Source organism: Rhodamnia argentea, chromosome 9 (assembly GCF_020921035.1).
Source record: "Rhodamnia argentea isolate NSW1041297 chromosome 9, ASM2092103v1, whole genome shotgun sequence".
Classification (NCBI taxonomy): Eukaryota; Viridiplantae; Streptophyta; class Magnoliopsida; order Myrtales; family Myrtaceae; genus Rhodamnia; species Rhodamnia argentea.
In genome coordinates, this window is record NC_063158.1 from 22,821,319 (window position 1) to 22,849,309 (window position 27,991).

The 27,991-nt window shown below is 40.9% G+C and overlaps 4 protein-coding genes across 8 annotated transcripts; 1 reads left to right on the top strand and 3 right to left on the bottom strand.

Annotated features, from left to right (window-relative positions):
• Positions 1–62: 62 nt before the first annotated feature.
• Positions 63–4,137, bottom strand: LOC115739716 (E3 ubiquitin-protein ligase AIRP2-like). Of its 3 annotated transcripts, none has more exons than XM_048285339.1 (5): positions 3,834–4,137; positions 3,056–3,198; positions 2,896–2,962; positions 2,561–2,795; positions 63–480 (listed from the first exon to the last, which is right to left on the bottom strand). In XM_048285339.1, exons 2-5 carry the CDS (start codon positions 3,161–3,163, stop codon positions 270–272), a joined length of 621 nt encoding a protein of 206 aa, XP_048141296.1. In that variant the 5' UTR covers positions 3,164–3,198; positions 3,834–4,137; the 3' UTR covers positions 63–269. The 3 variants fall into 3 exon arrangements, with proteins under 3 accessions (XP_048141296.1, XP_030528799.1, XP_048141295.1); XM_030672939.2 differs by having other exon boundaries at positions 3,056–3,206; XM_048285338.1 differs by lacking the exon at positions 3,834–4,137 and having other exon boundaries at positions 3,056–3,807.
• LOC115739823 (trafficking protein particle complex subunit 13) lies at positions 2,538–27,986 on the bottom strand. 3 transcript variants are annotated; one of them, XR_007199724.1, is made up of 14 exons: positions 27,584–27,984; positions 27,390–27,474; positions 27,054–27,184; positions 26,824–26,926; positions 26,641–26,655; positions 25,808–25,953; positions 25,502–25,697; positions 23,810–23,884; positions 23,452–23,568; positions 22,825–22,869; positions 21,591–21,689; positions 20,104–20,378; positions 6,773–6,783; positions 2,538–2,548 (listed from the first exon to the last, which is right to left on the bottom strand). XR_007199724.1 is itself a non-coding variant. In XM_030673103.2 (12 exons), exons 1-12 carry the CDS (start codon positions 27,859–27,861, stop codon positions 20,358–20,360), a joined length of 1,311 nt encoding a protein of 436 aa, XP_030528963.1. In that variant the 5' UTR covers positions 27,862–27,984; the 3' UTR covers positions 20,087–20,357. The 3 variants fall into 3 exon arrangements, 1 of the variants encoding a protein (XP_030528963.1); XR_007199725.1 differs by lacking the exon at positions 25,808–25,953 and having other exon boundaries at positions 25,502–25,615; positions 27,584–27,986; XM_030673103.2 differs by lacking the exons at positions 2,538–2,548; positions 6,773–6,783 and having other exon boundaries at positions 20,087–20,378.
• Positions 6,254–8,286, bottom strand: LOC115739824 (CBS domain-containing protein CBSX5-like). Its single transcript, XM_030673104.2, has 2 exons — positions 7,836–8,286; positions 6,254–7,273 (listed from the first exon to the last, which is right to left on the bottom strand). The coding sequence occupies exons 1-2, from the start codon at positions 8,183–8,185 to the stop codon at positions 6,469–6,471; spliced, it is 1,155 nt and encodes a 384-aa protein (XP_030528964.1). The 5' UTR covers positions 8,186–8,286; the 3' UTR covers positions 6,254–6,468.
• Positions 17,747–19,392, top strand: LOC115739825 (stem-specific protein TSJT1-like). The gene is made up of 4 exons (XM_030673105.2): positions 17,747–18,109; positions 18,394–18,634; positions 18,737–18,857; positions 19,002–19,392. Exons 1-4 carry the CDS (start codon positions 17,886–17,888, stop codon positions 19,193–19,195), a joined length of 780 nt encoding a protein of 259 aa, XP_030528965.1. The 5' UTR covers positions 17,747–17,885; the 3' UTR covers positions 19,196–19,392.
• Positions 27,987–27,991: the final 5 nt, after the last annotated feature.

The window sequence follows — 27,991 nt, forward strand, 5'->3', positions numbered from 1 at the left end:
CATCGCACGCATCTCCATTTTTCAAAAAGAACGCAACTACAAGTGTTAAGTAAGGCACAGTATTAAAATCGAAAGGTACGCACATTTCAAGGAAGTTCAATCTATACAAACATGTATACACAAGTGCTAAGTTCATCTTGCAAGGAGTTTATACATAGAATTGCAATGAACTTAAGGCCATCCAGCCCACAACTTACCAACCATGAATTGGTTATTAAGGGGAGAAATCAAAAGAAAACTGTGCAAAGAACTAGCTCAAGTTGTGCCATTCACCTGAGGTGAGAATCATAGGTGTCAAAAAGGGTATCAGGAATTATCACTGGCAACTTATCTATGTACATGAAGAGACTCCTAAGATTCTCCCTGGTTACTGTCTGCATGTCCACTATGTCCCTGGTGTCAGTAAGTACCCAGAGGTCACCAGAGTCCACTCTCTTCAAACTGTCGCGACAGAAAGGGCATGATTGCGATCTCATTCTCCTGCAAAATTCAAAGAGGTTTTAAGGATGGAAAACTCTTGCTCCTGCACGGAGAGCAAATAGCTCTTAATATATAGATGCGGCTAATTGTTTCTTCATGACAGGTTCTTGCTTCAAAGATGCATAGCCATTTATTTAATCAGGTAAGACCTCAGCTAGAAATACTTCAGCATAAAGCAATAACCTCTAATTGATCAGTTTGCATAAGAAACATTGCTAAGCATGCAATAACAATTCTTCATATTTTGAATTTCATGTGACAGAAGGCATATCCAAAGTCAGTATATATGCAGCAGCTTGCCAGAGCATACTTCAGACAACAGAGAACAGAACATTCAACTACTTGATCAAAATATCGCTGTCCTCCCAAAAGAGACCATTATCAAGCTAGATAAAGAATGGTCAAGACAGATAATTCTGTGAGATTGGCTTCTGCGAGACTGGCAACACATACTATTCTATATTAAAAGAATACCAAGTCCCCCTCCCTTGGTGAGAAAGTCTTATGGGCAGTTTCTGATACTCATTAGTCATAACCAGCATGGGTGACACTGATATAGAAACCTATGTGCATTAACACTTCAAACCTTATGAAATAACATTACGATACCATGTGAAAAACCCCCAGTGAAAAATTTACTTAGAACAGCTGATTATGGGAGATCAAACCTTCAACAATTATGGAGACAAATTCCAGGACCATGTTAGAAAAACCTTCTAGACAAAACCTTCTATTATATCGGAGCACAACCTGTTTCTTAATAGGACAAATATGCCCTTTGCAGAAAACCAAAAGACATATTACAAGAATTGCATTTCATGAAGTGGGAAAATATTTGACCATTGGGACTGCGTACTAGGATCATTAATATTCATACCCAGTTGGATTTGTACACTTTGTCCGCCCCTTAGCAATTACAAATTGCTTCTGTACATTTCACAATAATGGAAAAGGGCCATCCTTGCGACTATTGAGGCAGCAGCAATAGATTAAAATTCCTTAAAGCTGCAATAATACTTATAAAACCACCTTTTTTCTGGGTTTGGCAAAAGGAAAATACAAATGTCATAGTATCTACAGAAGAATCATGGGGATTAAAAGGCTCTCGAGAAAGCAAGAGTACAACATCTTAGGAAGACAAAAAAGGCACCCAAGTATAACCATTGGAGTTTTCAGAGCAGACAAGGGTATTGTCAAAGCATCATGTCCAGAGCTCCAATCTTGAAATCCCTCTTTTTTTTTTGGGTCGAAGAAATTCCTCTCCAAGAGCTGCTTTTTTCAGTCCACACAGAACAAACTCCAGAGAAAGACCCCTCCCAATGTTTTAACCCTCTCCAACAGGGCGGTTTAGGGTTTTAGAAAAGTTTTATTTATATACCATCCCCCTCCTCCTCTCCTTTTTCCTTCTCTTTAATTCCTCACCCACCTAAAGATCCTCTATTATGGAAACCAGTCAATCATTGTTTTTTCTCCTATATGGAATTATTCATCTAGGAATACCACTCTTCTATCAGAAGTTATAGCCATGGTCGCTTCTAGAATCTACTACGAGAGTCATTCCAAAAAGAAATTGCTAGTAATGAAACATAACGTATCTGTTGGACTACTTTTCCTTGTCAAAAAATTCACGAGATGGTAACCCACAGAACAATTTCAACATGTCAAAGAACCATCCCTGACAGCTGATGTGGATTGTGAACTCTCTTAAGGATCCCCCCATATCAAAAGAGAAAAGAAAGACTTACTAATTCAATTATACTATTGTTTCAAGAGAGGAGGAGGCAAGATGCTTAGAAGTACAAATTCACTTCTCCAAACCCCTCCCCCACAACCCACCACACAAATAAGGAAAAAGACATAGGGATTTAACTATTTAAACATTGAGGAATTTGCTGACGAAAATTAAAGAGAGGGTAGAGAAATGGAAAGGAGGAGGAGGAGGAGGAGGAAAAAAGGGAAGGAGAGGGAAGGGGGGAAGAAGGACAGCTCAAGATCAATAACCCAGCTAATATTTGCGTCAGTTGAAAAAAAGTAACAAAAAAGGCTGTGCGTCCTGCAATTGGCAGGTCTAAAGGATTACCAATCACGGTAGCATTTCAAGCACATAGCATGGTTGCAGTTAGGCAGTACTATTTTGCTATTCAACTCCATGCATATTCCACATTCGTCTTCCCTTTCAGTATCTACATCTGAGTGCTGTGTATGTTCCTCTTCCTCTCTCTTGCAGTATCTCTCCATGCATACTGCCTTCTGCATTTTCTCTTCAGCATCTGTAATGCCTCTCTGAAGTTGCATCAAAGATGGATAAATTACAGCTGGTAAACAATGGCAACACTGAATCAGGGGACAGGTGCAATGTGGAGCAACTATATCACCACAAAGCTAGATCAATCACTTGGAAACGTTAAATTTTACCATAGAACTCTCTGATACTTGCTTTTCTTTCATGAATAGACATGGTTGTCGTGCCATCGACATGAACCTACCACAGAGAAAATCTTGGGGTCAGATATCCATACACATAAAAGTTTTGGACATGCTGCCAATGAATCGAAAAGGAAAAAACTTTTCATGCCTTATAAATAAGAATTCTTAAGAACCCAAGGGCACCAGCAAGGTGGCAGTCTGTCCATTGCACAAGAAAAAGCAACAGATGTGCAGCTGCACTATATGACAATCTCATTTGAAGACACGCACCATCACAATCCCTTGGAAAATCTGAAGCCCTGCGCGGCATTTGCAGAGTAAAGATCTCCCCAAAAAAGACATTCCAGACATGCATGCAGAGCGGGCACACATTCCAAACTGGTGAAGTTAACAGCTCAAGCAGGCAATTGTGTAAGAATTCCATAGAGAACAAAAAATGGGAATCAATCACAAATCTGAAAGCCTTAAGAACAGATAAACATGAGCTGAAGGAAGCTCATTTCCACTTTCTAACAAGTTTTTCTTTCCCCCAACCACTGCAGATTAACAGTCGGGTAAGACCAGGTAAGCGGAAACATTAACTTCGCATTGCAAAGACAGGCACCGTACATTAGCAATACCCAAGTGACTTCCTTCAGAAAAAACTAAATTAGCGATTGACAGTGCACTGTCCAATAATTGAAAAATTATGCTAACTTCATCCTTCAGAAAACGAAAACGAGACGCAACAAACTTCAGAAGCAAAAGGCAAGGAACAAATTCAAACAGGACCAGCAATTATCAGCAAGCGAAATCAGAGCCCAGATGCAACAGAGAACTGAACTCACCTACCCATTTGCCAGCTCAACAAACAAAATTGCGACCAAAAATCAGAAATCAAGACTGAAGAAGCAGATGATCGAACGCCAAATGCGAAGCTCACTCACAGTGTATTGGCGTGCTGGATATCAGCTTCCAGCACCTTGACAGAGTCCTTGAAGGACTTGCGCATCGACCCCATGTACATCTCCTTCCTACTCTTCCCCACACCACCCCACACCACCCCACAAACCAAACCTCCCAGTCCTCACCGGACAAACACCATCAAAACCCACCGCGAGGAAGATGAGAAAGACCCTCGTCGGAGCCCACCACCAGAAACCCTAGCCCGAGGCCCCTTCCGCTCCGCCGTCGACGATCGCGTGCATATCTAGAAAAAGGAGGAGAAGGGCGGCGAGAGGAAGAGGAAGAGGAAGAAGACACGTCGGAGGAATTTATGGCGGTGACTGTCGTGGAGTGGGAGCGCGTGTGGGGCAGTGTACGGACAGATAGAGCTGATTTTGACAAATATTATCCAATAATATCTCTGAGTTTCTGACAGGAAAGAAAATTAATATTGAAAATTACGAACTAGGAAGTATTCACGACCTTATCCGGATTAAAGTAATTAATTAATACATCATGTGGATAAACATATGAGCCTCCAAAATTTTACCAAAAAAGAATGACGCCTCCCTTATTTTTCACATTCCTCATTTTCATTTTCTTTTTTGTTTATTTCTTTCTTTCTATTTTTAATTTGTCCGTCGTCGTTTTTGGGACCCAAACAAATTTCACCCGACAAAAAAGGGGGTGTTTCACCGGACCTCGTTGATCGATGCGTTTCAATTAAAAGACCTGTAGTGGGGTGGCCTTGGATATTAATTAGAACATAGGGTAGTTCTGATAATTTATTCGGGCGCAGGACGCTACTATACGATCCTACTAGTATTAGCCATTCGAAGATGACGTAGAGTCTACCTTCTCCACCATTAGCTCCCTAAATTGAAAGAAAATATTTTTCCTATTTCACCATCCTAGGAATTCCCGAATTTAACGTCTCGGAGTTTAGACGAAGCAGTTTAAGGATTTTACTCGGGTCCAAGACTTGAAGTATGATGCCCTTAGAACATAGGCTAGGTAGGACTGCAAGGTGCATTTTATTGTCTTATATGAGGCTCGGGATCATCCATCGGTTCTAGATCGGAAAAATTGTAAAAAAAAATCGTAAACTTATTACACTTTTACCAATTCAACCTTAAATTTTTTACCGATTCAGTCCTAAACATTTTCACTTTTTTCCAATCAATCCTATTGGTGAAAAATGGGTGACGTAGAAGCCGACCGTCTTACGTGGTACGGACGATTTTAACTTGAACAATTTTTAATAATATTTTAGTACTTTTTAATTTTTTTATTAATTTTTTTTCTTTTCTTCTTTTCGTGTCTCCGGGCCCTCGCAGAGGATTGCAAAGCCCTTGCCAACAGCGGGCGAGGGCCTCGACCCTCACCTAGATCTAGGTGAGGCCGGCCTCGACCAAAGCCGCATTAGCCTCGCCGGCCTCGGTCGTGACCGCATGGGCCTTGCCTAGCGCCCAATCGCTAGCCGCCAAAGAAGAAACTAGAAGAAAAAAAAAAGAATAAAGTTAATAACAAAATTCGTAGAATATATTAAAATATTATTACAAATTATCAACGTCAAAGTCTTTTGTGCCACATAGGTGGCCGACGTCCACATCAATGATTTTCAACCAATAAGATTAAATTTGTAAGAAGTGAAAAGATTTACGAGTTTTTTTTTTTTTTGGTCGGAGAAAAAATTTATGATTAAATCGGCAAACTTAAAATGTTTAGGTCTAAATTAGCAAGAATGCAACAGATTTATAACTTTTTCTAATAATTTTCTCGTTTTAGAGTTGTTAAAATGGATAATAAACTCCTTTCTTAAATGATTATGATGGGTTTTTTTTCTTGTAGTGAGTTGTTAAATTAGTTAGTTATATTCAATAAATGGTGTATAAATAAATTTAAATATAATATGAATGCTAAATAGATCACAAATGTGTTGTAAAAGATTTACAATTTATTTGGACACAATCTATCTCTATATAACTCTCTTCATTTTCCCTTACCTTTATTCGATCTCGCTCTCACTTATTTCACATTTTCAACTCAATTTAGGTATGAATTTTCCTAAATTGAATTAGATATGAAAGTGTATTATGAATATAGATCGGATGCATTGCAATAAGTGGATTATAAACGGATTAAATGCGTCTATATCATTTTGAGCCAATCCAAACCCGACCAACACACTGTTTAACAAGTCTATCCGGTCCCGGGCGTGCAAGAACCCTTTAACGAACGAAGCCTTCCCGTCATCGACAAGCGAAGGCTGATGGCTCAGCTCAGCCAGGTTCGGGCCACCGGCACATATGCTGCCGTCGGACAGTAGCGCGTGGAAGAGAATATAGTCAGTGTACCTAACTCAAATAATGCACTAAGCAAACCATCCTACAGAAAATGATGCAAAGCTTTGAGATTGCTCTCACATCATCAATCTCAATAGTTGAATTTCATCCCTAACTTCAGCAATCAATGGTCGGTTCCCATCATTGGAAAAACAGGAAATAGATTTAAGATTTGACTAAAGTTCACATCCTCAAAACTTGTGACATTCCCAGCATTCAATCTCTGCCATGTTCATGAGCCTGTTTAATCAGAGATTCAGTTCATCAATCTTGGATTTCGCCTTGCTCTGTTTCAGCTCATGGACCTTAGCCGTTCATGGAAGACCCTCAACATGCTCTTGAAGGTGACGATCCCAGCGAGGCTTCCGTCTTCCTCCACGACCCAGACATAACTAACTCTGTGCGCAAGCGCCTGAATCATCACTGCGACGAGCGAAGAGCTCGGATAACACATGATGGCCTCTGACCTCCTCACCATCCTCGCGGAGTAGCCTCCGACTCTCCCATTCCTCACGCACCCAAACTCTTCATCTGACGAAGAGGAAGACGCAGACGGCAAAGAAAACGCTAATTCCTCCTCCAGTGATTCCAAAAACGTGACCAAGTTCTTCTCTTGCAATCTTTCCTTCACCAGACGAACTAAGCCTTCCGGCGGACCACCGCAATCGATGTACGCCATGAGATCTCCGGCAGATAGCGTCAAAACAGCAGCTGATACAGTCAAGTCACAGGAACTGAGAGTCAATGGCGAGATCTCGCCGATCAGCTGGCCTTCGTCGTCGACGATGGCCACCGCAGTTTGCTTGAGGTTGGATTCGGGGATCAGACGCAAGGCCGATGCAGCAGGGTCGTAATAGTGCACGGCAAGGATCGAATCGGTGTCGATGATGCCGAGAGAATTTATCCGAAGGGCCGGTGTGGGGGCAAAGAGATTGATGAAGTTGAGGAGGTATCGAATGATGTCCTCCTGCGTGAGCCAACAGTATTCACGATGGTGGTGGAGGAGGTTTTTCCTCGGGATCGCTCCCCTGCGAGATCGCAGCGGCACCACCAGGTTCTGCGCGCCTTCAAGGATCAGCTCAATCGCATCCAACAAGCTGGAAACAGAAGAGACAGAGTCTGTCAAATGCGTTCAACGTGCAGAGGCAAGAACAAAATCAAGGCAAAATCGACACACAGATACTGTCGCAAAGACACTTCCTTTTACATTGAAGTTGGTGGCATCATGAAATTAAACCAAATTCTCATCATAACAGTCAGAAACAATCGTAGAATTACAACATTGAACGTTCCAACGAAGAACCAAATGTAAAAATCATATGAACATTCCATGAACTCCTCCCTAAGATTCGGACAAGACACAGAACAGAAGAACGAACACATGACTGGAATTAGGATCATGAAGAGCCACAGTTTTAAGGGAAAATCGACATACAATTTCATTCAGGTATGCGCGTAATTAAGTTACTTAATCATCAAACGAAACTAATTCTCATCAAAGTAGCCACAAAAGGTTCAATTTTGACATTGCAAGTCAGAAAGAAGCATCAAATCGTGCATTCATATCAGGATTCTTTGAATTTCTCGCCGAAACTCCATAATCTAATCGGATCTCAACAGATATAAGCGCCGAAACCAGGAATCCGCCAATATACGAACCTGGCGTGGGGCTCCAAGTGCCTGACAAGGCCAGCGACCTTCGGAACGATCGCTTCGACCTTAGACCGAAGCGCGGCGGCCGGATCGGCGAGGTTCTCTTCCCTGCACAGGAAGCAGACGATGTCCACAATGCACACCTTGCCCACGCACACGCATCCGCCTTTCTCGCGATCGGTCGTGGCCTCGCTCGGCGGGAGATCGTCGCAGCTCCACAGGCTAACGGCGGCGTCACCGGACTTCCTGAGGGCGGAGAGAGCGTCGCCGACGGTGGCGGCGGTGGAGAGGCACCTCAGCGCGGGCTTCCCGAGGCACAGGTCGGATATCTCATTCGCCAGCAATCTCACTGCCATGCAAATACGGGGAGAGAGAGGGGAGACGTCGAGGTCGAGATTGGGAGAGCGAAGGTTCGCGAAAGCTGCGGTGGAGGGAAAGCGCAGAGCTTTTCCGGGCTCGGGAGGGATGAAGAAGCAGAGCTGGGGACGGGATGGCATTTAAAGGGCGGGGTGCCACCGGATATTGCCGGTTGACAGGTTGCTAAACGACAAGTAACATGGGGGCACGAGCGGGGCCCGCTGTACTTGACCGTCTCGGACATAGGCATTAAGTGGGGCCCCCTCGACAGGATGACGATCAATTTGGGGAAACCCACGGAAATTAAAATACCAACGCAGGCTAATAAACCTAGTCAAATGAGAAAGCCACGCTAAACTTGAAAAAGTATTCGAATTGGATAATCCGCTATAACCAGGAAATCTAAACCTAATCAAATTTAAAAAGATTAGGATAAGACCCTCCTCCGGCCCTGGCCTAGCCAAATTAGATCTTATTCTTCAACTTCTAGAAAATCTATCTTGAAAATTCAAATGTACTCCACCTATGCTTACTTAAATATCGGAAAGGGATTGGTTTGATCGACGCGGTGTGAGTCGGGTTTGTGAGTTTGAATATCTTCAATAGAGTTTGATACTCCCACATCGATATTTATATCACATTTAAAACCTGGATTCGGTCTCGAAGTTTTCATTCAAAAGTTCATCCTTTGAACTACTTAAGCAATATCTTTATGGTAAAAGTCAATCCACAAATGCTTAATTTGTCAGGATAACGAATTCAATGAAATCTCCCATATCCAAAAAAAGGAAGAACCCTATTCTTTATAGTGTTTAAAAACTTACAGGATTTATATTTTCTTTCTTTAAACATGGGCCGATTCGAGAAGGACTTGGATTGATTTTCAGTAGAGAATATCCATGAATATTGACGGTGAGGAAATGTGCTCATAAAGTTAACCTATATGTTGGGTAACTGTCAGAAGATATATGATTTTTAGTCAAGTTAATGTTCTCTTTATATTTTGAGTTAATACCACGAAAAACCTAAAATTAGTATATTTATCTCAAATTATTTTTTTTACCACAAAAAATTTCAAATTGCTACATCAGCGACAAATTTACCAAAAAATATTTTTTTTATCACTAAAAATTCTAAATTGCTACATCCATGAAAAATTTATCTCAAATAATTTTTTTGATCACGAAAATCCCCAAATTGGTACATCCGCAATAAATTTATCCAAATTAATTTTTTGATTACCAAAAATCCCAAAATGGTGTATCCGTGATAAATTTATCCTATGTTAGTTTAAGTTAAATTGGATTAATACCACAAAAAGTCTCAAGTTGATACATCTAGTGATAGAAAAAGGGTAAAAAAAACCCAAACTAATACACCCGTCAACTGTCGCGTGTCATCCAAATCAGCAATTCGATAATAAAATTTAACGGAAACCAATAAGGGTAAATTTGTCACAAGTTTAGGGTTTTTTGTGGTAAAAAATTAGTTTGGAGCAAATTTATCACGGATGTACTAGTTTGGAGGTTTGTTGTGGTAAAAAAATAATTCGAGGTAAGTTTGTAATAGATGTACCAGTTTGATATTTTTCGTGGTATTAACTTTTATATTGTCTGTATTTGTTGACATGACAATATCTTCGTGGTATGAAAAGCGGACAACGAAATTGAAAGTTGGCTTTATATATTGTGCAGATACATGCAAAGGTTTACTTATTTGCATCAATTAAGAAATATTATAAACTTCATTTGTGAAAAAAACAATTGAGATTTCTATCTATATATAAAGACCTACTAATTGTGGACATCACTTGTACTGTTGATTACACCAGACAGCTATGACTATTAACTATACTACTAGTACTAGACATACCCTCACAGTAGCGAATATACCTTCTTTGTGCGTGGACGACCCCTCCTTGCGCTCGTTGCTCCGTGAAAACAACTTCAAACTGCCCGAGCTCCACAAGTCTAAAGTTCGACAACGATTTGTTTCATTAAAGCATCTCGTTCTCGCTTGCCGACGCGATTAATTATCGTGCTATTAATATACATACGGGGCTCGTTTGTCAATGAGACCTATAAGTTTCGATATTTTCGGGTCGGATATTCCGATAGAATATCGCACCCATGTTTAGGCTCGGTTTATTTCACTCCTACGGCACTCCACTCAACAAATTTCACATGCCATTCCTCCCTAATCCGGCTTCACGCGAGGGGTGTCGAAAGTATCTCACAGCACTTGTCAACGGGGTTTATATGTTCTTTAGACACATGTGGACTACCTCCACATATAGATTTAAGTTTTTGAATTAGACATTCTAACAGTTGTCACGAGCAATGAAATCACCAAAGTGAAAATTTAACGTTAATGAATAAATATCTTTCTCAACCATATGTCACCATTTATTTTGTGAACTTTTGAGTCAAACTTTTTTCTATTCTACGAATGCACTCCTCTGCCACAACTTTCCTCGTCAAAGATATAAGCAAACTTTGTGATTAATGGAAAGTCCAGTGTGGTGATGGTAAGGTAGTGGTAAAAATACCACACTTGATTTATAACTTATTAGCTTAAACCTTTTAACTCGATATGGTGACGCTTTGGACTTGGTCTCCCTCCCGTACTAAAGGTTTCAATTTTCTGTTGTCCGCTCTCACAACAAGATGGTATTGATTGGTTAATGGAATCCCAAGGTAGGTATTGTGGTGTATGGCTCGAACTTAGACTTCCTTTCTCTTGGAAATCTCCTCGAATGAAGGTATCTGTATATGCGGGAACACTTGAAGTTTGAATTTGTCCTTCCTCTTGGCAATCTCCTCGGATGAAGGTATCTGCTTATGCGGGAATAATTAAAATTTAAGCTTTTGGATCGGACATTTTGGTATGATACCAAAGTCATGTTTCGCCCGAGTTTATTCCTTGTGTGAGTCCCCGTTCGTCAAATTTCACGTGTCATGCCCGATCCAGCTAGTGTTAAATATTCCTTATTGGTTGTTTTTTTCTATATCTGTGGTCTGTGGGCGACATTCTAACAATAAATCTTCGAACTCTTCATGGACGTCATCTCCTCTTCGAAATGTTTTGTCTTGCGCTAGGGTTTCTTGGTGGCTATTTAAAAAAAAAGTTGAAAATTTTGTCAACCTTGCTGCTGCCAAAACCCAATTTGTTCACGTCTCTTTTCACATTGGTTTTTTCTCAGCAGCCGATCGTTTCTTCATTGATGAAAGGACAAACGACGTTATTTGCTTTTGGACATGAAGATATTCTTCGGAAGATTTACATTGGATTCGGTCCAAGTTGGGACTTGAAATCTCAACCAAATGTTAGAAGAAAAACTCAACCTCGCATTGAAGATCTTTCCTCCATAGCCATTTGCAAGACACAAGAAGAGAAGCACGAGGAATTAGTAGCATTTGAATACGTCCTCCCCTAAAGTTCAAGGAGACTACTTAAATTTTCGGAAGATAGCAAACGAATTTGAGCACGACAATGTTAAAAGCGACCTTCCCGCCAATACGATATTTCAACTCCTTCCACGTGCATAGTAGATGTACTGTCAAACACTTTAACGTGAATAATTTCGGTGGGCAAGATTGAACTATATGAAAAAAGAACTATACATAATTAAGCGATAGAGAAGATCAACGAAGTTGTATTATCGGGATGAACATTTAAGTTAAAAAGCAACCGGCCAGGGCACCACTCCACGCCACTCGAAGCCCCGCCCACCGATGCCGGTGGCCGAGAGAAAAAGCGGCGAGCATCTGTAAAATCCACGGAAGTGGCTAGGCCGCCGACCCATCTTTCGGACTCGAGGACATTGAAGATTAATAAACCTAAAAAGGCATACGACATCACTGTACGGACTGTCGTATTTAATTTATCGGAAAGAGAAACGAAAGAAATAATTTGAAAAGCATGAGGGGCAAATGAAACGACCCTACCCCACTTCTCTAGAAGGGGCGAGACATAGGGCGCCCACGAGAAAGAACGAGAGGCCAATAATCGCGAAGGCCGTGTCATCATGGATGACGACGCCAAGTCATCCTCCGTACGATAAAACGTCAGACCATCGAAAGGCGGTAGTACAGAGTTACTGTGCCACTACCGGACACGCCGCTGGGTCGACCGACACGTGTCAGTCCCCAATAGCGCTCTCTCTCTCTCTCTCTGTGCCGTGCCGAACCGTACGTGCGAGTCGAGACGAGCAACCAACCCTATCGATCGATTTGAGATGTAGATGTTTTCTTAGACTTCGCACGTTGGGGATTCTCGTGCTCTGGATTTTGATCGAACGGGGCGCTTAACAATGTGATCGCGCCAAGCGCACAAACATCGTTCCCGTAACGAAGAAGAAAGAGATTCGAATCGTCCGATACGATGATTTTGTTTTTAATTCGAGGAGATGGGAACCTCCATATCCTTGGAGAGCGATCGAGATTGCCAGACGGTTTCCACCCTCGAGCATAAAATGAGCAAACGAGGCTTGTCTGGCGTGTGAATTTTGCGAATCTAGTGCTCCGTTCATTTGTTTAAAAACGATCTTACAAAAATAAATGTGCGAAATATTTTCATCATTCATGAAAAGGTAATAGAAAATGACTATTGGGAGTACGCAGCAAAAGCTCGATATCTTCATCCGGGGAGATTACCAATAGAGAGTTCAAGTTCGAGCCCGCTAACGTATCTAGCTAGATCCATTTTTACTCAAAAGTTTGAGTCAATGAGTTATGGGTCAATTAGGATATATTAACCGCTATATACCGCATCAATTCTTCGATGTGAGACTTTTCTAACATAACTCACACGTGCATCCTAATACAAGCGATATAAGCGATTATCTTTAGAAAAATATTTTTCAAATTGCTTTTTTTTAAGAAATAAATGGAGCCTAGATGTGTTAGGACACCGGAAAATTTATAAAATTTTGGTTATAATCGACAAGTGATAGATATAATTCATGGTAGCAGAGTTTGGAGGACAACGGACTTCGTCGGTGAAAAGAACCGACAATCAATCGACATTGGAATTGGGAAGTACATGTAAATTGAATTACATGGACGTAAAACCAATGCGGAACTAAAATATAAATCTCGATATGAGGCTCAAGTGTGCGTTTCCGAATTTATTCATCACAATTTGACGCTCGGACTTTGAAATTTTCTCCAATTGAAAGATCCAAATCCACAAATGCACCTCATCAATCGACCCATAAACTCTTCAAATTGCGTCGATTTCATACTTCAAGCTATATCTTTTTAAAATATCTTGCATCCGTATTCGGGGTTTATACGTTCTTTATATACATATCGTCTCGCTCCACCTACTAGCAACTGAAACTTTTGGATTGACCATTCTATCATAGTATTAACACAGTTTCTGCCCTAGCTTAATTTCACACATGCGGCCCACTGTTCGTCAAATTCCACACGTCATTCCTAATTTGGCTTACATGCGAGAGGCGGTATTGAAGCATCCAACATTCTTCTACGTGGTTTATATGCTTTTCATATGCACGTAGTTTCCCTCCACCTATCGTTTTAAGTTTTTAGAGCCGCCGGCTGCGGTCTCACAAATTTTTTCATAGATGCAAACATAATCTACGTTGACTTAGGCGAATGGCTTTGGAGGAAGTTAGGACATTACTTGAGTGTGCTTGACTTAATTAGTCGATTATGTCGGATGGATGTATATTGAACTTGAGATCAGGAAAAGTTGCGTGGGCAACGCAATGTCCACATGAATTATTTGATAAGTCGCTCTCTCATCTTTATTCAACTTCCGACCATAGCTATCTTTTTCGTGCGAATGAGAAGAAAACATTTGTGGACGATACTTCTTAGAGACTTAGGGGCCCGAAGTAGACTACCGACCACGCGAATTAATGTAGATTCTTGGAACAAAAAATGTATTTAGCGATCGATTCATTTTCGTCGCGATAAGGATTTTGTATGATCATTGTCACTTGAATTTTCTCTATAAATGCCTGAGAAGTCCTAAAACTTACCGCGTAGCTAAAATTTTTGAAAAGTACAATTTTGAAAGCTGTAGAACTCAACCGCATTTTCCCGACAAGCATTATGACTCACACTCGCCCTTGTTTTGTCCATTTCGACGATCAATCTGCTCGTCGAACTACTATTTCTGGCTTTCGATTTTGAAGAAAAACAAAATGGTGGGTATTGGGATTTATGGAAAGGACCGTGGTCCACCCATGTAGGCTAGCACAGCCCTTGACCCACATTCGTGGTAGTTATCGGTTTTTAAACGTGAATGAGAATCACGTCTTCAGAACGTCGTAAGTCTGTAAGTTCCATTGAACACGAAAACGAGGTATGTTTGTTAATCATGATATACTTCTACGATCAATGATTAAAGTAAGACTTGTACATATTATTTTCGTGTGATTCCGCTCCGTATGTTGTGCGATGTGTTCCCTTCAGTGGGTTACAAAGCAGACCTCATACGAGAAAGAGCGGCAGATTTCAAGCCCTTTTCTCCGATCCCATTTGCTCATCGACTAGCTCCTCCGGCTCATTCGCCGGGACGAGCCCATCCTCCACGGACTCGATCGTCAACCGAGCCTCGCCGCGAGGCGGCCGCACCCGCACCACCCTCAAGAACCGCACTCCGCTCCTCTCCAACCCTATCGCCATTTGTTTCCGTTGCCTCGTCGGGAAACCTCACGGCTACACCGGAGACGGAACGGCCCAATGCTTGCCTTCTATTATCTTAAGATTTTACTTTTTTTCTTACACTATCATTCTTTCTTTTATCCAATTTATTTTTAAAACCTTTTTTTACTGTATACATTATAAAAGAAGTTCATAGCTCTTCTTAGTGTGGCGCTTGGCGGATTCCACGTCAGCCTGCGTGTCTTGAGAGAGTAATTAAAATAAAAAAAAGTCACGTTAACATTTTCCGTTAGCCGAATTGGACTGAGTTAACGGATTGACTTGATTGATCCAATTTGACAAGTTTTAAGACTAAATTGCGCTTTTGAGAGTTTTAGAATCCAATTACACTTTCGCAAAAAAAATTTAGGACCAATAGTGCAAAGTGTAAGCTAACTTCGTTTCGATAAGTGATGGAATAAAAATTTATCCGGCCTGAATGTATGTCACGAAGTACATTAGATATATTACAATTAAAATCCCGAAAGAATAATTATCTAATTACAAAGCATACAATCCCAAGCAAAATGTGTCCGAAGTGATCGGTTCCAGAACGGTAAGGTCCTGTCAAGGTTGGTTTCAAATTTTCAGAATTGAAAATCAACCTTGCTAACCAAGGACCCGGCCTGAACCGAACCGGTTGATTCTACCGTCAACTAGGGGACCAGCATATCCCCCAAACGCACATCAACTAGCAAAGAAACAGACCTAGAGCAGCTCATTCCAAGGTCACCCACAATGTCAAAATGACAGAAACTCAAGAAAGAACCCCAAAAAAAAAAATGTGGTGGCAGCATTGTTAAACAGCAGATTTCACAAGACTATGGTACACAGGAAGGAACTTTAAAGAACAGGAGCAATGAGTCAAAAACTGAAGGTAAAAGAAGGCAGGAGTTGAGAAGAACGTTGGGACCGGAGGACATTGCTGATGCTACTCCTCTCATCACTCAAACTCTATCCAATCACTACCCAGTCATCAAGCCGTAAAATCGCCGGCCAAGAGAGATCGTGAATGAAGAAGGCCTGAGTAAGCGGCGAATCCGAGAGAGAGAGAGAGAGAAGGGAAAGAACAGGATTAGGAAAATTAGAGGCGACCCGGTTCAAATGGGGTTCGGTTCCCGGTCTTTGAAACCTAGAACTGAACCGGTCCTCGTGTGAATCGACCAGATAGGGCACGTTTGGGTCGTTTCTCAATTGCTCACTCCTAAAATGTACCATGCAATAATGATTCCATGGATCCATTTGTGTAGGGAAAGTCGCATGAAATCGACCTAAGAACCATAGAACTGCTCCTTTCAAGGAACTGAAGAAGTATTCAACTTCATCCAAGCACGCGGAATTGGAAATCAATGAAGACTCCACTCCTTATCACGGCTTGCAAACCAAGCCCGGCTCAGCTCGAAACGGACTCGGATCTAGGCCAATCCGGATGCCGAGATTGTTCAGTACCGAAAAGATCCAAGCCAAAGCCTTCACAAGGACATTATCCGAAGCGGGCGAGACCCGCCCTTTCGCCACTGAAAGGGACATTTGAAATATGTTGGATCTAACTGAAATCCATGTTCATCCTAAACAATCCGAACGAACTTTGATAATCCACCTTTGTTCATGGTTTAATAGACTTTTATTTCGCGAAAAAATAAATGATTCGGAAAATATTTATCCTAGAAATGGTTGTATCGACCGAAACAATCAACAACTGAAAAAATATTTTTGCTATCAGCAGCAATTTATGCAGCTAATATTTTCATTCACAGGAAAATATTTCCCGAATCATATATTTTTTTCGCGAAACGGACGGAGCCGTGGAATGCCGCTTCTTTTCTTTTATCTTGGGCCTGGATTTGGGCCACAACAGTCAGGCCCAGCGGGCAGTCAAATGGAGCGGTCAACGACATGTTCCCTCTTGATTTCGCTGTCTCGGATTGGGGTAGTGTACTTTATTTTATTTTATTTCGAATTTTTTTTATTACTGAAAAGAATAAATATTGAAAATGAAAAGAAATTGACGAAATGTGCAGATGGAAGACGTGGAGATGACGGTGATCCCAGGAGAAAGCCGACAGGAACGAGGTGGCTGCTGACTCGGATCGGCGTCAAGTGTCCCGCCATTTTTTGTGGATAAGGCAAGGCCCCTTTGACCTTTGACCAATTCCTCGGATTCCTAGAATAATTATTACCAAAAATCTCCTATTGCTTAAAAAAAAATAAAATATTCCTGCCATATTTTATTTTATTTTATTTTATTTTCCCCTTTTTTTCCCTTAAAAAGAAAAGAAAATAATTCTTCTGTGCAACTATATGTCATGTATGTGAACATCTCGGGTGACTTATCTAATCTAAGGTGCTATACGAATATTTCTCTACGATTATAAGACATGTGTCGGGATCAATTAACGAATAGACATCTTTCGATTGTCAGAAAGGCACGAGGGATCGATAGTTATTTTTACCACGATCCGATCTTTCGATGCTTTTTGTAAAATTCGAATCATTTCATCAGATAGGCAAGACGAGCTTACCCGATATTTCATAAGTAATATATTTCAATAATAATATTCATTCGACTAATTCGTGCGATTTGGATCGATCGAGTAACATGAAATTGAGCTAACGTGGATGCACCAGTCGTTGCCTAAGGCCTCATCGTTAACTATATAAACAATTATGACAAAATATATATATATATATATATATATATATATATATATAAACAAACCCCAAAAAAAGAAAAAAAGACTAAATTATATCCGGAAATAGATCTAATTTTGGATTAAAATTACACGTGGCTTGCTGTCATTGGGCCCACCATTATGGATAACGTTTCCACGCCCGACACGACTGGCTTCCCACTATATATATATGCGCACCAAAGACCAACGAACACCTCCGTCCCATCTCTCCAATCACTGTTTGATCGATTTCCAGCGTCGCTCAAAAGCCGTTCAAGCTTGGGTTTCTTCTTCTTCTTCTTCTTCTTCTTCTGGGTGTGTTTGATCTTTGATATTGCGAAGGGAAGAAAATGTTGGGGATATTCAAGAAGGGTTTGGCTCATCCGCCGCAAGAACTCAACAGCCCAAACCCGTCGAAGACCGCGACGAGGCAGCCAAAGTTTCCCAGAGAGATCTTGGAGGAATTCATGGCTTCTCATCAGCCCAGCAGCAGCAATGCCTTCTCGGTTAGCTTCGAAGATGGCGCTGCGCTCACTTACGCTCACCCTCCGAGGTCCTACTCGGTTCATCAAAGGTTGATCTCTCTCTCTCTCTCTCTCTCTCTCGGGGTAAGTTTAGAATGATACATTGGAGATCAAGAATGTGATTGACAGCGCCAATGGCAATTTCCCTTCAAATTGCTTTTAAGCAAGCTAGAATTGCAGATGGATTTGAGTATAGTCTATACTATGTTGGCAATAAAAAAGGGTCATCGGAATCCAAGTTTTTCCGGAGAGTGGAGCTTTTTGAACAATGAACATTTGAAATGGGGAATTCCTGAATTAGGCTGAATGTGTTTCTGTTCCCTTCTCTGGGCAGATTGTTCTGTGGCTTGGACAACATCTACTGCATTTTCGGGGGCAGCCTAAACAACCTGTGCAGCCTCATCAAGCAATACGGCCTATCGAAGGGCACGGACGAGGCCATGTTCGTGATTGAGGCGTACCGGACCCTCCGTGACCGGGGGCCGTACCCAGCCGATCAGGTCCTCAAGGATCTGGACGGCGACTACGGCTTCGTGCTCTACGATAGCAAGGCTGGGACCATTTTTGCTGCATCTGTATGTTCTCAATAAACATCAATTCTGTTCATTTTAGCAAATTTTTGTGGAGAATAATAAAATGATCAAATTTGAAATCTTTCATTTTGATGATGAATATAGGGAGCAGGAGAAGGGGTAAGACTGTTCTGGGGGATCGCAGCAGATGGTTCTTTGGTAATCTCGGACAACTTGGAGATCGTGAAAGGGAGCTGTGCTAAATCATTTGCTCCATTCCCAGCAGGTTTGTATGCTGTAATTGTAATTTTCTTTATGTAATAAGTAAAATCGTGAGATTAATGATCAAGTGATTGAAAATGTTTTAAAAAGACGAGAGTATATGCTTAATAATTAAATTACAGAAGAGGTTTTTTTTTTTTTTTTGCAGGGTGTATGTTTCATAGCGAGCACGGATTGATGAGCTTTGAACATCCAAGGAGCAAAGTGAAGGCAATGCCGAGGATTGACAGCGAGGGTGTCATGTGTGGGGCCAATTTCAAGGTTGATGTCCAGTCCAAGGTTCACGCCATGCCACGTGTCGGGAGCGAAGCCAATTGGGCAATTTGGGGTCAAAATGCATGACCCCTAGGAACCCATTAATCAAAGATTAATTGAAAGTTCGATCCTGCATTTGTGTTTGTTTTTCAGTGTCTTGCTTGTAACTTCTTGTTGTTTGTTTCTCTCAAAGCTCACTTTGGTACCATGCCCTGATTTTTCTTTGCGGATGTACATAATTTGACCCTTTAGAACATCAATAAAAAGGATTCGAATTACGACATTGAGTTGAGTTTAAGTCGGAAGCTGACACAGGTCTACTTTACGGTTAAATTTGAATAGGATTTGGTAATTTCCTGCTCGCGCTGACTTAGGATATCTGTCTTAATTTAATTTGTTTGGTTTTCATAACTTATCTTCATTGGAAGGTATGATTGGGATTCCAAGATTTTCGATCTATTTGGCGAGTTCGATTTGTTCATAGCGTTTATATCTACCTGTTTTTGTTGCTTCAAATGGTCAACCGAAAAAATCCATCAGGAGTACATACTTCTCAATCATTGATGATGAACAGCTTTTGGGTGGGTTAGTAATAGGACTCAAATAGATAACAGTGAGAAAAATAGATAAACCATTCTGACAGCAAGAATGTTCTTACAATAGTCAAAACATGAATAAACAATTGACAAGGTTTGTGCCCTACCTTTTAACTTGGTCTACATAATGATATTGCAATAGACAGGTAGAGAGCCAAAATATACGAATAACCTACCAGCCATTTCAAAACAGCTTGTCGAATGCAATATCCACCTTTCGGTAGCTTACACAAGCAGTATTTAGTATAAAATCTGCTCCTTTTCGATTGTCAAGGTGATGCAAATGGATTTAACTATTACATCACTATCAACAACCATACACATAATCCAGTCGCTGAAATGTAAAACAGTTGGACCAAAAAAAAGAAATGTAAAACAGTCTTCTCCCTACAAGTACACTAGCTTTGAGACAGAAATTGGGGGTAAAAAATTAACTGACGCACCAGATATTCTGTGTGCACGTCCAGAAACTTGATCAGATTCACCAACAGGGTTGACAGGCAGAAATCTGCACTAACTTGAGGTGGATATGTACAATGACCAAGCAATGGCTTCTGTGAAGATCGTCAAAATGAACTTTTTCTCGCAAAACTCGAACACTATGGAATTGGAGTTATCTTCCAATGGTGGAACAGGTCAGATGGGAAGATAGATCACTTGACATCCACGAAAATCTGGAAGTATGCAGAAGAAATCAACAAAACGAACCAACAGCATATCATGTGCCCCATCCAATAGCAAAAGATTAGATTAAGAGATTAACCAAAAAGCTATGTAGAAATAGCATTAATTATGTTAACAATTCCAAGTCAACACTAGAAATTCATATCGAGCATGGTTTGTTGGACAAAACCATCTTGCAGACAACCTGTATGGCTTAATGAAATTTTAAGTCTCTGGAGGAGAAACGATTTCACAGGAAACCTTCTAATTTTTTAGATTAAAGAGCATATGCTTGCAATAGGTACCGAGAGTTTTCTCAGTCATCTAACGAAAAGCTTGGGAAATAATATGATAAGAAAATTACTTTTAGAGACTTTCATGTCGTTCTAAGTTTTAAAGCGGTCATTATCAATTTGCTAGAAAAGCAAAAATAAAAAAATAAAATTTTGTTATTATTCACCAAACACAGTGCCACATTTTTTAACCTTTCAAAGGTGGTTTATCTACTCAACACACAATGTATAAAGCAGTCAGTGGTATGATGTCCAATAATACTGTGAAACGTTAAAAATAAAGCATAACTTAAAATTTGTTCACCTATTAAGTCAACTTTTCCATGATTTTAGGGCAAATGTTGATATTTATTTTCCGATGAGACGGACTAATATATGCTAATAAATCCAAACTTAATATTGATTATGGAAAGATATAAAGAAAATAACATAGATCAAATGCATAATAATGAAGCTCTTATTATGCATATTAATCCCATATCTTATCATCAATCATCAAGTTAAAGAAAAAGTTCCAGTAAACATTGGCCAATAAAAGTAATGTATTGGTACTGGTATTTGGATTGAATTTTGAAGGAAAAAAAAAGTTTAAACAGCAGTGTTATTTTGTTTGAAAAATGAAAAAGTTAAAAAAGAAAAAGGGAAAAGAGCAACTAGCTCACTATGCAACGCAATTTCACCTGGCTACTCTCCTATTATGAGGTCAACACTTGGTCAACCAACCAAGTTTAATGTACTAATCTGTGTCCTCAAACCAAAGATATGTCAATTTTGCAAAGCCATAATGGATTCAGCAATCAGAATTAGTCCATTTAAACTCTCCAGCATGAGACAAAGCCCAAAAAATATCAGGGAACCAAGTCGTCTGATATGCGCACAGCAAGTTTCTGCATAGCCATTGCAAACAGAGAACTGATCAAGAGGACATACCTCCCAATCTGGCAACAGATCATAACTTTTGGCCTCTGTTATGTCAAACACAGTGATGCCTGTAATTCTCTGAACTCCGAGTTTAGTAGCAATTAAATTCTGCACCAAAAGAAGGTGACTGGAGAAATTCCTTTTGGAAGAGAAACAAGTAGATGAGATAAGAAAGGTACAAGCCAGATTTTGGGAATTAGCCTAATAAAAGGAAAAAGGATATGCGGCAGATATGTTGCATTCAAATTGATGACATATCCAAGTACTTATGATTAATAAGAGATTCATTAAGCACCTTAATATTCATCCACACAATTAAATCATCCAGAACTAGAACAATTTGAGACGAGAAAATACGTGGCTCTTGAAGCATCAGAATGCAGAAGTGCATGCAGTATGCAACTAGTACAGTTCTTGCAGGAATAAATTTAGAGGGCAAATGTGACATGAAACGTTCTCTCCCTCTCCATATTTATTGGGAAGGGGCAATTGGTGGGCCACTTCAAAGGTCAGCCACATCATTGAACATAACCTCAAATAACTGTTTGTGGAGCACCGACATTCAACTTTTGTCTATTCAGCTAATAGCAAGAAAGCTAAATTCTGATTTTAATCTGACATCAGTACACAGGAGTGAACATAAAGACACTGCACTAATTCGGTCATTTCAGGAAAGGTCCCTTGAGAAAAGGCAATGTTCATTTAGTTCGCTAGACCTACTTGAATTTATGCACGTATCGCATAACCGAGGCACATTATAATTTAAATTTGAGAATCGAGAAGCTAAAGAAGTACTCATGAGATACTCAGGCCTGTTTGCCAAATGAATTGTGGATTGGAAAAAATTTGACTCCCCCTGTTCTTTAATGATGCACGATGCACCTGACGGTCTTTTAACCCAACCGTTAATTCTAATTGTTGATCACCTACTGCATGAAGATGCAAATGGTCCTAAAAGTAACTTCTTCCCCATTCGTGTATCAACCAAACATTTCAATACATCATAAAGTGACCAAACAAAATGGGCAGGACACAATCGAGTGAGCATCTTCAAAGAAAATCAACCATAATGTGTGAGTTGGCAAATTTAGATAAAAAAGTTTCAAACCAAGCAGATAAAACTAACGTAGGAAGCTCAATTACTGAAAGAGTAATCACAATATAGTGGACAACACAGCACAGAAGCTACAGAAAAGTATACTGAAGCAATCCAAGGGAAAAGCTTGAAGAACATTTTCCATACCAGTGCAAAATCTGATAAACCAAATGCCTCCACCTTTGGTAAAGCCTACGAGGTTCAAATCAACATTTCAATAAAATAAGAAATCAAGATCCTCACTGACATAAAAGGGGCATATTTCCAAGTCACACCAATTTGACCTTCCCTTAGGTCCACCAACTGCATGCTATCAAATGATATCACAAGCTTAAACAACAATGCAAAGGCATGTTACTCCTGGAAGAACTCTCCCTCAATCTCTCTCTCTAAGAGGAAAGAGAAAGAAGTTACAGCAACAGAGGAAGCCCCAGATGAAGCACACATGTTCTGCCACGTTCATCAGTATACATGTATTCTCAGCATAGGAAAAGGTGAACGTTTAATCTATAAAGTATGTTAAGGCCAACACCGGGCATTAGGTAGGTCCACTACAGGTTCCAGTCCTGTCCCAGCCAATCTTTGTTAGTGGAGGATGGGATAATCTAGTAATAAATGAAAGGTACATATTTACAAATGGTGACGAATTTGAATGAAAAATCCCACGATGAGCTCTATGAGTACACATCTCCAATTTAAGTATCCCTCAACACACTGAAAGCTTGACAAATTTCATGCAAAGGAAGCTTTTGAAAGCAAAGACCATTTGATTACCATCTTTTGAAGACCGTTAACCATAACAGCCCTGTCCTCAGGTGAATCATTCTGCAATAACCAAACTTCAAAGGGGCCCAATTCTCGGTCCGTCAAGTTCATGAGATTGAAGCGTACCTGCAGCATGCATCATTAATTGTGCCTTCCCAAACAGTATCTTGGCGAAGATATAAGCGTTTTTTGGGATAACATAACAGTTAGGCAAGTGATACTAATAAGGTTCATTAAGGAGGACATTCATAGTTACTGAGAGAATATCATAAAGTCCTGATCAGCTACCTTAATTATTAAACCATTATGGTTTGTGGAACTTTCTATTCAGACACAAATCCTATGGCACAGTGATGATGGAACTAACCGAGAAGGATCTTCCCAAGTTAATATCGATTGGAGTCTCCACAATGCGCAAGTCAATATCCTTGCGAGTGATGGCCTACAAAAGAAAACCGTTCGAGAAAATGATATACTCTTCGGTATCAGATAGAGGTTAAAGTTACAATGGAACAACGTTGCAGTTTCTCGAATTTAAATATTTCAAGTTACATAATGCAAGATAGCCATGCCCTAGAAGTTTTCCCCGCAAAATACATCATCTCCTCATTAAAGCACAAGCAGATTATCAGCTAAAATATCCTAATGCTGCATTTGGCCCTCCGGATTTGGATTGAGATAAAATAGAAAAAGGTGGGATTAGAAATCCTCTGAGTATCCTGTGAACAGTAGAAAATCCATCCTATCTTTAGCACAACCTAAAATAGAATTGAAAATCTTTGAAGATCTTTAGATAACCCAATTGCCCAGCAAAATCTTCCTGAAATCTCAAGATCTCGCCCCTTGAACTCCCTCACCAGCGTCGTTAAACCCGCTTGCTTCGACTCCTCCAGTTTGTCTCCTTCACCGCCAGTTTAGCCAGATCCACAACCATCTTCACCTCCAGTTCATAGTCCTTGCTGAGCTTCACCATGTCGGACGCAATCTGAACACCAGCGAAGACAAGCCTAAGGTCGCCAGTGGAAGGCAGTGGGCGCAGCCAATCTGGTAGACAAGGTAGCAGAGGCCGATGCAAAGGTGAGGGCTGGTGATAGGGTGGGCAGATGCGGCGTGAAGCTCGGGTGCCACTTGACATCGAAGACAAGGTGGGGTAGTGAGAGGTGGAGAGGAGGTGGACGGAGATACACAAGTAAACAGCGCTGGCAGCAAGTAACATGGCAAGACACGCCTTCGTTGTGGATGACAACCTCAAAGGATTTGGCGCACTCGTGAGGGAGTTCGAGTTCTTTGATGGTGATAGGCATGTGACATATAATTTCTCACCCTTAGTTGTTCGAACACGATCGGCTGCCCGGCGATGACGATTGGCGTTGGTTGAAGGTGACGGCGATAGCGCAAAGTGATAACCGACTATCATGGTGGGGGTCCTCGCGCGGTGGCTGGCAAAGCAATATCTGAATTCGCCACTCCATAAATGGAAGACATCAGGTTTGTTAAGTTATTTTTAATTTTTCTATCCATTCCTAGTTTATCCCACCTTGTCTCGGCTTTCTTATTTGGCATTTTATCCAGATATATCAGGGTTAATCCCAGTCCCGAGCATGCCACCAGACATTGGATAAGATAATTTGTTATCCTATCCGAACTCAAATCCGAACTACCAACTGCAGCCTAAGGTTAGTAAGCTTGTTAATTTGCTTCTCTACCGCTACCATGGCATTTTCCAAGTAATAGCTTAAGTGGTATGCCGAATCACCTATTATGTGTCTCCTCATTGCAGTGTACCAAGACAACACCAGAAACAGACACTCTGCAAGCAAAAGCATATCACACCCAGCTAAAACCTAAGTTCATCATTGACCCCAAAATATAACAACTACCACAAAAAGAAATTTCCAAGGACAACTAAGTAACTTAAAGAGAATCCATTTAAATGAAGGAAACAGAACAACTGCAAACCACTGCATAAAAAGAAAATATAGAAATGCTTAGTCTTGTAAAGTAATGGAAGTCAGTGAACTAAGATTTCCTATCCACAAGCTCGAAGGAGGACACTTACAGTCCCAAGAATCTGCTGTGTCTGTAAACGACCAGGTTCACCCAGATTCGTGCGCCACGTGATCTGAAGCTTACCAAGAATGTTATTTCCCTCAACTTTCATTTGTACATTACTCTGCGAGGATGATTTCAACTGATAAAGATAGTTCTGAATTCCTCCACCTGATCTGATCAGGATTGGTGGCTTAAATATCTCTCTGTAAGTCAAAAATTGAGCAAGGTGTAATCATTGCCTATTGGCATTCACATTTTTTATGAATAGAACGGCATATAATCTGTGGATTTTAATAAGAGATCCTTTACATACTTAGCTGCAGAATATATCTTGGACTGGCGCTCATCAGCTTTTAAGATTGTTGCACCCCAGTATTGTGCTGGCTCAAACTCAACTTGGTCCATATACAAGTTTGATTTGGTGTGATTTTCAATGCATGCTTCCAGAAATGTAGTTTCCTGGTATATGTTTTCAAGATGTCACATCCCAAGCGAACTGAGATGTTTTATTCTCAGCATATAGGGCATTTGTTCCATGGTATGAAAAAATTTCAACCAAAATAGTTGAACGTTGGAGCACATAAATGTAGAAAATGCAATGAGCTTGATTATCAGCATTTGTGGAACTGTCTTAGCTAGGGTTTTGAGACAAAGTCTTACTAGGTTGGACAGCTTCAAATATGGTCTGCGAGAGAAAGGCCCAGTAGTTTGCAAGTTATGGTGATCAAGCTTATGCCAAAAAGGATTAAAGCAACATTTAATATGGAGTACACAAAACTTCTAGCATTACATAACAGGGAAAAAGGATTCCTTTCAACAGACTTCCGGACATTGCTATTACTCGACAAGTATTTGTAGGACAATCATCTCCTATAGAGAGGAAGGCACCTAAATAGAGAGAGAGAGAGAGAGAGAGAGAGAGATGAGGTGAATGAAAACAGAACAAATCATTTAAAGAACCAAAACCATTAATCAGTTAATTAATTTGATATTGTCATTAAGCTATCTAGTCTGATGACAAGTTGCCACTAAAACTTCTGCAAAGAGCTAGCAATAGGACCTAGCACGTAGTTCCTGCAAATGTAATACAACCATCGAGATAAAAACCATAACTTACATTAACTAAATTAGCCAACCTCAACCTACCTTGACCACACGGACCTGCAAAGACAAAAATGAACATTAAAATGGATGTCGAACACAATATCATGCGTAAACAAAGAAGAAATTCTCTCATTGCCACCCCAGCACATATGCATACTTTAAATTCAAATTTCAAGTATTACAAAGAAATACCATCTTGCAGCCAAATGAACACTAAGATAATACCTTTGTCCTCACGGAAAGTGGATTCGCAACAACGAATTTGAAAAATTGAGGTAGATATTTTCTCTCTCCATCACCGTCAGAATACAATGCCGTGCAAACCAGGCTGAAGAAAAAGAAGATTAGTAAAAAAGATAAGATGGGCAAGTTCGAAGCATACACACCTTTCGGTCACCTAATTGAAAGCAAATGTACACAGTTATGTCATCGAAACAAAGTACAGCAAAACTCACGTATGAGCTCCAAGTTCCTTCACATCATGCTCTACAATAAAATCATAACGCCCTCCTGCACGTATTGTTTCAACTGGAGACTTGGAAGTATCCAAAAGCAAAAGCCGCTGCCTCTCAGTTTGAATTTCTGCCTGTAAACTGAACTTTAGATAGACATACCAATTACAACAACCAGAGTACACCAATGAGCCGAAACGTATCTACGCCCTCTTCGCTTTCGCATCATTGACAATGCCACACATAGGCAAGTAAATGGGCACCAACCAAAGAAAAATAAAGCTCGATCATTGAACTACTCAAATTTGAAATCAGCATCTAAGAACTAAACCCACTGACCTTAATCGTGACGTCCCTGACTTCAAAAGTGGAGCTGTTGTTGATACTTATGTAGCTGCAAAACGTCTCTCCCAAATAAATCGCCCTGAAAAACACGAACAACCACCCAAATCAACGCGCCAATCCAACCGATCGACACACACGAAGCGTGCATTCACACTCGGCATCCTTGTAATCGCAAGAAGTCCACAAACCCGAAGGCCTGAGGGAGGAGGAGGAGGCCGGAGAGGCCCATGGCGTCGGCGGGGTCGCGGAGGAGGAAGCGGGAGCGGTAGGTGGGGTCGGAGGCGTCGGAGAGGTGGGAGGCGATGAGGGGAGGGAGGCGGGAGGCGGCGAGGGGGTGGTCGAGGAGGTCCTCGCCGACGAGGAGATCGGAGGGGTGGACGAGGAGGGGAGGGTCGACAAGGAGGGAGGGGCGGCATAGCCTCATCACCCGGAAGGCCAGAGAGTGAGGCCCCTGCGTCGAGCTCATCTCTGCTCCCCGCAGATCACGCAGCTTCGAGGATCGACAAACAAGCTCTCTCTCTCCTCTCTCTCTCTCTCTCCGATGTTCTTCAAACACTCGACATCGGATCTCCGATCGCAGCGCAGTACTCTACTAA